Here is a 13,090-nt window from a genome sequence, read left to right on the forward strand (position 1 = left end):
AAGTATCAATGGAAGGGATTTGATGCCACAAACTATGAAAACTTTCCTAATTGATATATTTCTAAAAAGAACTTGAAGAGAGAAATATCTCTCAAAGAGTTTTTAATTGATCAAAGGGGTCCGTTACAAATGAAATGCCAAAGCCTATTTATAGGCTTCCATAGGTTTGGCCGAATAATTAGGTGTCTATTCGGCTAGATACATGTCTTAAAACAAAAATAAATGTTGCTTGGATGAGGGGAGATTTCTTTGGCAGAATGATTCCCTTGTCTCTTCATCTTGGCGTCAACTTGAAGTAAGATGATGGTTTGGCCGAATGGAGAGAACCCTCTTCATTTTGCACCCATTTTCATCCACATGCATAGCACATGTGTGGGCTAGCCATGAGACACTCACATGGGCGGCATAGGGTCTTATGGTGTGGCTTCTACTTGGCGTGAAGTTGAGCAGCAACTAGGTGTGACTTGGCTTCCATCTTGTATCTTGGTGACATGGCATCAATGGGGCAGCAACTAATTATGAAAGGGCACATTTGTATGAAGCATCCTTTCATCATTTGAGCTTCTTCCCATGTGTTTGAGCTGAAGATGAGCTGGCCATAGATGAAATACATGAAGATGAGTCTTAGGACAACTCCTTGTGAAAGGGCACTTCTCAGATTGGCAACTCTTCGCGAAAAGGTACAAATTCACAAAATTCGACCTAGACCATATCTGTAGTGCTCTATGTGGTGAAGATGATGGTGCAACTCTCCATCTGAAAAGAGGTCTCTAGATAGCTCAAAAGTCTAGCTCAAGTGAGCTATGAGCTCGGAGGTCAACTGAAAACTTTGTCTCAAAATGTCCTTGAGCTGTCCCGGAGTTATCCTAGTCAAGTTTCCTTAGCTCAATGACTCTAATTCTAGCTTTAACTTAGCTCCAATGATGTGGTCGAACATGTACATACAAAAGAAAGCATATAATAAGCTAAATAATATAAGATATAATCATGTAAATATATGGTTCATAGATTATATTATATGTTAACACAAAACATAGTATATAATCTATTTTTTGGGGATGCATTTCTAAATGATTCAAAGGTTTTAATGCATCTGGTTGTAAGAGCTTCCCTGAAAAGTTTGGCTCTTGATCGAGTGATTGGTCCTTGTGGCATTACTTCCATATCCTTTGAAGATGGTGTTGTTGTGCTCACATTATCTAGGCTGTCCAAGGACTTCAAGACATTATCCTATGGTTGCAACCTCACCAAAGCATTGCAAGAAGACCCATGTGCATTCAAGTAGGCTACCATGTGCATCATTCAAGCATGTGCGTTCCATTTGACATCAAATAGGTGCCAAAACACCAATGGATGCTTCCTATTCGGCCAAAAACTCCTTCCACTTCATTTTGGCGCCAAATAACTTCCAAATGCATTCAAATCATCCTTAAGACCGAACCAACACCTTACCATTCGTCCAAAGCATCATGCACCTTCAAATAGTCATGTATTTAGACAAATAGACATCTAATTATTCGGCCAGCCCTCTCATTTCCTATAAATAGAGTGGCTTGCCATCATTTGTAATCATCTCATCTCATATATAAAAATTATTCTTGTGAGTTATTTCTCTTCAAAGTTCTTTGTGAACTTTATCTATTAAACAAGTATAATTCCCATACTTGTGGCGTCATTCCTTCTATCCTGATTCCTAATGATGTAAGGCTAACCAGGCTTCTTCAATAATGGAGAAGATGGCAACCTTGTTATTTCCCGATCTAGGAGAGACACCAAATGCTAGACCTTGAATTGAAAAGTAATCTGCACAAAAGAAGAAGAATTGTTTAATTAATATGATAATTAAGAAATTAAAATTGAATGGAATTGGAAAGAATAGAAATGGAAAGGAATGTTATCAAGAAGGGCTGCGGAAGTGTTGTAGAATGATCCTTCAAGTGATGATGGATTCAGCCTCCAATGGTGGTGATGGACGAATGCCTTGTTGAGGATGAAGGATAATTCAAAGATGAAGAAATGGAAATTTATAAGTTGCTGATAATATAGTCGTGATATGGTGATGGAATATGGTGATGATATAGGCGTGATAATGGTGATGGACAGATTGTATCTTATAAAACTAAGAAGGAACCAATGCTATAAAGGAGCAAAGACCCGTTTCTTATAAGTTTTATAAGGGATGGTATGAAAGGACTTTGACCCTCTAGTTATTTAAACTAGGAACCAGAAGTATAAATGAGGGAATGACGCCACAAGCTTTAGAAAAGGCTTGCTTAATCGATATAGTTCTAAAAAGAACTTGAAGAGAGAATAATCTCACAAAGGATTTTTAATATCAAAAGGGTTGTGTTACAAATGAAATGCAATAGCCTATTTATAGTTTTCAAAGGGTTTAGACCGAATAGATACTTGATAGTTCGGCCAAGGTTGAAACCCCTTTGAAAATACATGATTTTTGATGAAAATACATGATTTAAATGAAGATACATGCTCTTGGCCGAATGGTTATGTGTTGGTTCGGCCCTAAGGTTGATTTGAATGCATTTGGAAGTTATTTGGGCGCCACAATGAAGAGGAAAGAGTCTTTGGCCGAATAGGAAGCATCCCTTTGTGTTTTGGCGCCAATTTGATGTCACATGGAGTGCACATGCTTGAATGATGCACATGGCAGCCTACTTGAACGCACATGGGTCTTCTTGCAAGGCTTTGGTGATGTTACAACCATAGGATGGTGTCTTGAAGTCCATGGAATGAATATGGCAGCAACTAGGCGTGACATGGCTTCCAACATGCATCTAGGTGTCATGGCCTTCAATGTGCAGCAACTTGTCATGAAAGGTCACATTATGTGGAAGGTAACCTTTCATCATTTGAGCTACTTTACAAGTGTTTGAGCTGAAGATGAGCTGGCCATAGATGCAATACATGTCAATGAGTCTTAGGACAGCTCCTTGTGAAAGGGCACTTCTCGGATTGGAAACTATTCGCGAAAAGGTACGAATTCATAAAATTTTACCTAGACCATATTTGTAGTGCTCTATGTGGTGAAGATGATGGTGTAACTCTCCAACTGAAAAGAAGTCTCTAGCTAGCTCAAAAATCCATCTCAAGTGAGCTATGAGCTCGGAGGTCAGCTGACAACTTTTCATCATTTGTTCTTCATGATCTCCCGAGTCATCTTATGGAAATTTTCCTAGCTCATTGACTCCCATGCTAGCTTTAAATTAGTTCCCAACATGTGGCCGAACATGCACCTACAAAAGAAAGCATAATATAAGCTAAGTATATGAATTATTATAAAGTAATAAGAATGTGCATATTATAAAGATGTGAACTATAGGTTATAATAATAACTCATGCATCATACGATAATGAATGAATATTATTATTACAACTATAGATTATATGCATGAATATCAATCAATGATGCAAACCATAAGACATAATGAATGAATGCACATGTTATGATAATTCAAGCATAGTTTAATATGAAATTGTATGCTTATAATAATATATAGTGCATAAATAAGTAAATATAAGATAAAGTAAGGTAGAACTCCCTTAGAACCAGATTTGAATAACCTCCATGGTGTGAGCAAATCATGGAGAAATTTGGAGCTAGACAGGATCACATCACCTAAATTCCTAGATTAATATCTAGTGGGTTGAAGACACTATCACCACCCCTCAAACAAGTTTGTGAACACCGAGATTGTGCTCCTTAGCATTATTTCTTCTTTGGCATGTTTCAGATACAACAACAACACCATCTCCATTTCATCATCAACACCATCATCTTCATCCATCAAGACCATCAATTCCACGGCCATCTCATTCCTTTATTTATTTCATTTCATTAATCTTCTTTTATTAATCATTTTCATTTTCTTATCTATGTTGTAGCCAAGCTTATAATTTAAGGACATCAATACTTGTCAATCCTAGATCGGGACACAATAAGGCTATCTACTTTTTTCTCCCAAAGCGTGTAGATCATCTTACATCAAGCGATAATCAGAGCATAGTTAGATTGACAACAAAAGTTTCATTGACGTGTAAAGCAAAAAGAAGTTCAAAAGAGAAAAGGCTCCTTCAACAAAATTGGAGTGCAAAAAGAAAGAAAAAGACAAAGAAAAAAAAAGAAAAAAGAAGAAAAGAAGAAAAGAAAAGAAAAAGAAAATCAAAAAGAGAAAACAAGCCAAGGAAAGTTCTCTACCATTGAAAAGTACATCAAAGAGGCCATATACACTAAGAGAAGATAACCTTATTGTTTCTTGAGAAAGGTTGCAGTAGTTGTTGTTTCTTGAATTGTAAGTCACCTCTTCCTTTTTCTATCCTTTCATTTTCCTTGTCTTCAGCCATTTCCTTCTTTTAATACCTTTGAATCCTTTCTTCTACCTTTCCATTTTCTTCTATTCTTTCTACCCTAACCTATTTGCAGTCGACGCACACAAGGAAAGAATTAACTTGTTCTAATCTTGAGTAAGTTCTTCAAAGGACTTAGCAAGAGAGATCGAGTGGAAAAAGGCTAATTGAGTGAGTGAGATCAGAAGGGAAATTGTTAAAAGCCAAGTCATATTCCCGAGTGTAAACACGAGTGTTGAGTGGAGTGATCTTATCTTTTCTTTGGAGTAAAGATTGTGAGGCTTTGTGAGTGTGCTGGTAAGGATTTAATTTTCTTTATTTTATACTAACAATGTCTTGTGATCTTCCATCTTTCCAAACATTGGGGGACGAACAACAAAGGATAAACACCATTCACACTCGTTGCCATGTAAATGGTAAAGTGTGTCTTGTAGATATTGACGGAGAAAGTTGTACAAACATTGCAAGCACATACATGGTGAACAAATTGGGGCTTACAACGATTAAACATGCCATTCCATATGAATTTCAATGGTTGCATGACAATGAAGAATTGAAGGTTACTAAACAAATACTTGTTCCATTCTCACTTGGAGGTTACAAAGAAGAGATTCTATGTGACGTGGTACATATGAATACGATTCATTTACTCTTGGGGAGGCCATGGCAATTTGAGAAGCGGATTGTCCATGATGGTTTCAAAAACCGATACTAGTTCTTTCACAATGAAAGGAAAATCATCTTGACTCCACTATCACCAAACCGAGTAAATGAAGATCAAAACACCTTAAAGAAGAACATTGAAGCAATGAAAGAACAACTTAAAGACAATGCAACCGAAGAATGTTTGGAGAAAAATTCAAATGAACAAAAGCATTTTGAAGTTGAACAAAATGTTGGAGTTGAAAATGATGAACAGAGAGTGGATGCCGAAACCATTGGAATTTGAAAGAATGAATCTGGAGGAAAAGAGGAGAGTAAAGAACAACTTTTATCTAACCTTACTTCTTCTCCTATTCTCTCTTTTGTTTTGCAGGATAATTCAAGAGATATATCTTTTCAAGGAGATGATTCTAAAATCATGGCTTTTGGAAAACCAAAGGATGTGAATTTTGAAGAACCAATAGCCATGACTTTTGGAGATTCACAAAACATATCTCTTGATATTACAAATGTTATACCATTTGAAGTTCCAAAAGAAGCATCACTTGAAGTTCCAATAGTTTTGTTCGTTGACAATCCAAGTGCATTGCCAATCCAGAAAAGAATTCAGCAACCAACTCCCATTTAACATACACCTTGGTTTGAAATTTCCTTTCATCTTGTCAGTAGTTTTCTATTTACATGTTTTGATTTATTTTGTAGCAAATCGATTCATGTCTATGGTATTATCTTATCAATTTTTGATGACAAGGTCATTCGAGAATGCTTATGGACGAGGCAAAAGATCAAGGATGATTATTCTAACCATGAAATTACAGAAATTTTCTTTGATTTGTAGGACAATCTAAAAGACACAACTTGTCATGGGAAAGAGCCAAGAGGCGTGATTGATAAAGGCTTAAAGGACATGACTCTTCAAGAACCTAAGGATGTGACTCTTCAATCAAAGGACATGATCCTTGGAGGAACAAAGAATATGTCTTTTAGAATGCCAAAAGTTATGAACGTTCAAAGCAACATCTCTTGTGATTCAAAAGATATCACTCTTGGCCATCCAAAAGATGTGAACAGGGAGTATACTTTCAACCTAACAATGATTCATAATTCCCTTACATATGAAAGTTTTCTTTCTTTTTAGGACAAGGAGGTTCAAGGTACTAATTCAAGGTTCATAACTTTTCACAAGGATCATTTCATAGATATTTTTGAAAGGGAATGTCTTGAACAAGTTTCTATTGAATGGATACATTTTGAAAACAAATCAGCAACGTTTGAATGGAAAGACATTAAGGAGAATTCACCTTTCGATTTGAGGACAAATTGCCTAAAAGAAGGGGAGGATTATGTGATCCTGTCTAGCTCCAACTTTCTCCATGACTTGATCACACCGTGGATGTTATTCAAAGCTGGTTCTAAGGGAGTTCTTCCTTACTTTATCCTTTATTATTTTCTATATGCATCACATAATGTTATAAGCATGCTTTTGCTCCTAAAACTATGCTTGAATAATAATATGTTATCATTCACTTGCATACTATATGATTTTCATGCATAACATATGTTTTCACGTCTCTACTTAGCTTTATATTATGTTTACATACGTTTTAGATTCATTTATTATGTTTGCATATCATTTACATATCATGAAAGCATGTATTCATTCATCATTAACTCATGTCATGTTATTCTAGCTCATGTTATGTTTACATTAGCTCACTAGCTTTAAATCCATGTTTCTTTAGATCATTTGCATGCATGCATCTATTTTCTAGCTCATATATGTTTTCCTAAAGGTCATGAATGTCGTATGCCTTCTATCTAGCTTATATACATGTTATCTTAGCTTCTAGACAATCATTCATAGCTCATATCACTCAAACATTTCACAACATCATGCATTTTACCTTAAATGAGCTCACACATTGCTTACTTTATTTGTTTGTTGATTCCTATAGGTGAAACACAAAGCAAGGCATATTATGGTAGCTTGGTTAGCTAAAAGGACAAGCATAGTAGCTCACACTAGCTCATGAATGTTATGGTAGCTCATTTCATCACTTAAGAAGCTTCAACTTAGCTGGAGGAGCTAGCATATATCTGAACTTAGCTGGAGGAGAGCTTTGGACCAAATTAATGAAAAGTGGACTATAGGTAGCTGGAAGTACCTGGGAGAGTAGCTGAGGAGCTGAGAAGACCAAAGCTAACTAGCTTGAGTTCATCAAGATATAGCTCACCTAGTTAGCTACCAAGACACTCACTTATCTTACCTTGAAGCTAGTTCATCTCTAGGTTGCCCAAGGACTTCAAGACATCATCCTATGGTTGCAACCTCACCAAACATTGCAAGAAGACCCATGTGCATTCAAGTAGGCTGCCATGTGCATCATTCAACCATGTGCGCTCCATGTGACATCAAATAGGCGCCAAAACACTAAGGGATGCTTCCTATTTGGCCAAAAACTCCTTCCACTTCATTTTGGCACCAAATAACTTCCAAATGCATTCAAAGCATCCTTAAGACCGAACCAACACCTTACCATTCGTCCAAAGCATCATGCACCTTCAAATAGTCATGTATTTAGACAAATAGACATCTAATTATTCGGCCAGCCCTCTCATTTCCTATAAATAGAGTGGCTTGCCAACATTTGTAATCATCTCATCTTATATATAAAAATTACTCTTGTGAGTTATTTCTCTTCAAAGTTCTTTGTGAACTTTATCAATTAAACAAGTATAATTCCTATACTTGTGGCGTCATTCCTTCCATCCTGATTCCTAAATTCCTAGATTCATATCTAGTGGGTTGAAGACACTATCACCACCCCTCAAACAAGTTTGTGAAGACCGGGATTGTGCTCCTTAGCATTATTTCTTCTTTGGCGTGTTTGAGATACAACAACAACCCCATCTTCATTTCATCATCAACACCATCATCTTCATCCATCAAGTCCATCAATTCCGCTACCATCTCTATCCTTTATTTATTTCATTTCATTCCTTATCTTTATCATTTCATTAATTGTCCTTTATTAATCATTTTCCTTTTCTTATCTATGTTGCAGCCAAGCTTATAATTCAAGGACATCAGTACTTGTCAATCCTAGATCGAGACACAATAAGGCTATCTAATCTCTTCTGCTAAAGCGTGTAGATCACCTTGTATCAAATTGTCTTTGACCAGTCCATGCTTGAAGATCATCACTCACGCCTGTTGGAAGAGAACCATAATGATGCACATGTTTTCAGCTTATATTATTGCACAAGAATATTTCTCCAAAACACAGCCATGTGCGTATGAACAGCAACACGTTGGACTCCATTTAGCATCAACTTGAGGAGACATGAGTGTTATACGACCATGAAGAGTTATCTCTCCATTTACACCGAATCATCACCTTAATACCATGATTCTTTTCGGCTAAATCTTTCAAACATCTTAAATAAGCTTTGAAATTTCATTTTGCATCAGAATTTAATGAATTAAAAACATATTTCACTTAATTCAGTTCTTCTTAGAACTATCTTCTTGACATTTCAAGTCTGATCTTGTTGTGTCAAGCCCTTTGATACTTTGGGTTCTTAGATTGCTCTCTAGCGGGCCCAAGTCCTTGAATATTGAACGTATAAGTTTCAGGTTTATACTTGTTAGTATAGGTTCTTCCTTGTTCCTTGTTGTATCCGAATTTCCAGTATCCTAAATTCCATTATCACATCTATCATTCATCCTTCCTTATTCAATTTCGTTCATAGGCATATCCATATAACCCCAACATCATCCTTACTATCAAGTAAGTTTGCTCCAGAGGAATTGCTTACTTCGTTCTAGATCCGGTACAATTGAAGAGGTCCTCAATCGACGGGCTGACTCGTATCATATGGTAATCAGAGCAAAGGTGAACCAAGTAAGAAATTCATCTTGAAAAAAAAAGAATTCCAAAAATTTAAAAACAAAAACAAAAACAAAATTCTGAAAATTAAAAAAAAATAGTTCTGGTCTTGAAATGAAGAGAAATGCTATGATGTTGTGTTCTTCAATATTGAAATGCTTTGAGCTTTGATTCAACCCAAAACGCAGCATCTTTGATTGTATTGGTGACTGTCTCGTTGTAAGCATTTCTTTGTAGTAAGTTTACTAATTATTTTCATCTTTCTTTCTTTGTTTGTCCTTTGAATTTTTAGCCTTCCTTTCATTATTTTCCATTTTCCATTAACCTTTGTTGTTCCTTTAGCCGACACACTTGACAGATTTTTTAAAGATCGAATTTAGTTCGTAAAAGAACTGACTACGGGGGAATGTGTGGAAAAGGCACATTGAGCGTGTGAGATTAGAAGGGGAGACAGAAAAGAGCCATTAAAAGTTTCTCCCGAGTGAAACAAGTGTGTTGTGTGATTGAGTGTCAATTTTGATCTTTTGGAGCGAAATTGTGAGAATCTTTGCGTGTATATTATGAGGTCCTATATACATTAATTATTTTCTTTGTGTGTTGTCTTGTTTTTATTTCATTAATATGACAGGTTTTAGTAATAACAATCCGGGTGACAAACCACCAGATTTGCAAATGCAAGCCATTACTATTGTGATACAAAGGATGATAAGGGCTGAACTTGAGGCTCTACATTCTAGAATGGATAAAATTAAGGGAGAGTCACAAACTCATCATAATGAAGAGATTAATGATGAAAACGAAATTGACCAACCTCCAAGACAAAATCAGAGACATGGACGTACACTTGATGATAATTTGGCTAACATAAAAGTTGTAATTCCATCTTTTCAGGGACGAACAGATCCTGATGCATATTTGGCGTGGGAGAGTAAAGTTAAGCATGTTTTCGAGTTTTATAATTACTCGGAACAAAAGAAGATTTGTTTGGCAGCAATGAAGTTTGTTGATTACGCTCTTATTTTGTGGGATCAATTGCTGATCAGTAGACGAAGAACCGGTGAGGATCCAGTGAACACGTGGGCATAAATGAAGCGAATCATGAGGAAACGGTTTGTTCCATTTCATTATCAACGTGATTTATTTCAGAAGTTACAAAACTTGAAACAGGGTAATCGAAGTGTTGAAGATTACTTCAAGGAGATGGAAATGGCCATGATGTGTGCAAATATCGAGGAAGATAAAGAAGCAACTATGACACGTTTTCTTGCAGGTTTGAATTTTGAAGTTGCTAACGTTGTTGAGTTACAGCATTATGTCGAGTTGGATGACATGGTGCATATGGCAATCAAAATAGAAAGACAACAACGTAGAAAATCTTCTTACCGAGGTAATACTCCTTCTAAAGTTTCCTTTAATCCATTAGTTACTCCTAACAATGCTAGGAAGCAAGAACCACTTAAGATTAAGGAAAGAGCGGAAACAAGTAGTCCAAAACCTCCTGTTGTTGAAGATGGACGTGGAAAGTAACATATAGAACTAGAACGCACAAGAGACATCCAATGATTCAAATGCCTTGGTAGAGGGCATGTTGCAAGTCAGTGTCCTAACCGAAGGACAATGATGACACATGTGAATGGGGAAATAGAGTTCGAATCTGATTATGATGAGCAAGACACCCCTTTGGCAAACGATGATGAAGATGACGAACAAGTACATACTTATGCAGTAGGTGAAGCACTTGTGGTTAAGAGAAGTTTGAATGCACAACCGATTCGAGATGAGCAGCAGTGCAAGAACATCATTCATACAAGATGTCTTGTAAATGATAAGGTATGTGTTGTGATTATTGATAGTGGTAGTTGTACGAACGTTGCAAGTACTGTTATGGTTGACAAGCTAGGTCTGAAAATGACAAAGCATCCCAATCCATACAAGCTACAGTGGTTGAATGATGTTGGAGAGTTAAGGGTCACTAAACAAGTTCTTGTACCATTTTCCATTGGAAAGTACAAGGATGAAGTACTGTGTGACGTTGTGTCGATGAATGCCACTCATTTTTTGTTAGGACGTTCGTGGCAGTTTGATAAAAAGGCGATGCATGATGGTTTCACGAATAGATATTCTTTTATGAATGCAGGAAAGAAAATCACCTTAGCTCCTTTGACACCAAGTCAAGTGCAAGAAGATCAAGTTTGTTTGAAAAAGAACAGTGAAGAAGCAAAAGGGAAGAAAAAGATAAATGTTTATGCAAGCAGAAAAAAATCAGGAAATGTCTTTCCTCTCAGTAGTCTTTACTTATTTTAATGTATAAAGAACACTGCTTATTGGCTTAAATCCCCAATGATTTGCCTATGTCTATTGCATCTCTTTTGCAGGAATTTGAAGATGTGTTTCCGGATGAGAAACCAAGTGGATTGCCACCTATTCGGGGCATTGAACATCAGATTGATTTTATTTCGGGAGCCACTATTCCAAACAGGCCAGCATATCGAAGTAATCCCAAAGAAAAAAAAGAAATTCAGAAGCAAATCAATGAGTTGATGGAGAAGGGTTACATTCGAGAGAGCTTAAGTCCGTGTGATGTACCAGTACTGTTGGTACCAAAGAAGGATGAAATGTGGAGAATGTGCATCGATTGTCGAGCTGTGAATCAGATTACTATAAAGTATCAACATCCTATTCCTCGCCTAGATTATATGCTTGATGAGTTATGTGGTGCGAGTATCTTCTCCAAGGTGGATTTGAAGAGCGGGTATCATCAGATTCGAATGCGAGAAGGTGATGAATGGAAAACAGCCTTCAAGATAAAATTAGGGAAGACTCAATGAACATAACCATGGAGAACATTAAGAGTCCAAACTCATTCATTCATGAATTTAATCCTTTCCTTTTCTTTGATTCTAAGTTATCTACTTCTAACTTTGTTTTATTTTTCAGGTTGTTGATTCAGAAAAAAAAGACTTGAACATGTGAAGCATTTTGAGCAAAGAAAACGGTGCAAGATGAGAATAAAAGAATTTCCAATCCAACGAAGATCCAAGTTGTTCCCTTATGTACCAAGCATCGATTTGGGGACAAATCGCCTTAAAGAAGGGGGGATGATGTGATCTTGCCAACCACCAAGTTCAAACAAAACATGCTCACAACTTTGAAATTCTTCCAAGATGATTCTAAGGGAGTTCTTCCATATTTTATTACTTATTTACTCATTTATGCTTTATATTTGTTATAAGTGTGCTTTTACATTCTAAACTATGCTTGAATATTCATATATTATCCTATGTTTGCATTCTATTTGAAATTCATGCATGTAACATCTTTAATTAGTTTATTTCATGCATACGTTACACATTCCTTACTTATGTTATCATATCAATTGCATTCTTATGTTAGCCATGGAATCATGTGTTACATTTGAATATTACTTATTATTTATTCATGAACTTGAGCATTGTAACTTATATACATTTTGTATTTAGTGGAAGGTACATACAAGGCAATCCAGTGGACAGTTCACGTCACTCCTATTGATCGCCACTTTTGGAACATGTTCCAAGTATCTTTGGGTGATGAAGTCTCTTAACATTTAATCCTCTATCTCTTAGATCTCAAACTCACTTTGAATCATATCAATCTGATATTGGGAGCTCAAGATATGCCTAGATTAATTAAGACAGTGCAGGCTGGAAATAAGTACGGGATTTATAACCAAATGAAGAGCCATGTTCACACCTGATGCATTTCCACCTTCATGAATCCATTTATGGCGTGTACAATCATACAAGGAGGCTAAAGGACTTGTTTACATTCAAGGGAGATGGATGCATTATTTACAAACTCATTCACCAAATCCAAGTGCATGAAGGGAATCTATGAGTCACGTTCACACTTGGTGCATGCATTCCTGATGTAAGGTAATTCTACCTTCTCGTTTGATTGTGGATCTAGGAAGGAAGCAAAACAACCTGCACAAGTGAATGTCTTAAAACAGAATGGGTAAGGGTGGTAAACGTATGGTTTAATAGGTAGGCTATTTAATAAATGAGAGATGAGAGCGGAAGATGATTGAAATGGTTATGGTTATGGTGATGAAACAAAAAGGATGGTTGTGAGGATAGTATCTTGAAGAATGCTCAAAGAAGAACCAATGCTATAGAGACCAAAGACCCAAT

At 36.4% G+C, this 13,090-nt stretch overlaps 1 protein-coding gene across 1 annotated transcript; it reads left to right on the top strand.

Moving 5' to 3' along the window:
- Positions 1-10,538: 10,538 nt before the first annotated feature.
- On the top strand, positions 10,539-11,746 carry LOC120208638. Its single transcript, XM_039207858.1, has 2 exons — positions 10,539-11,189; positions 11,294-11,746. The coding sequence occupies exons 1-2, from the start codon at positions 10,539-10,541 to the stop codon at positions 11,744-11,746; spliced, it is 1,104 nt and encodes a 367-aa protein (XP_039063789.1).
- The last annotated feature ends 1,344 nt before the right edge of the window (positions 11,747-13,090 follow it).

This window comes from Hibiscus syriacus, unplaced genomic scaffold, assembly GCF_006381635.1.
Source record: "Hibiscus syriacus cultivar Baekdansim isolate YM2019G1 unplaced genomic scaffold, ASM638163v2 tig00016725_pilon, whole genome shotgun sequence".
NCBI classification, from domain to species: Eukaryota; Viridiplantae; Streptophyta; class Magnoliopsida; order Malvales; family Malvaceae; genus Hibiscus; species Hibiscus syriacus.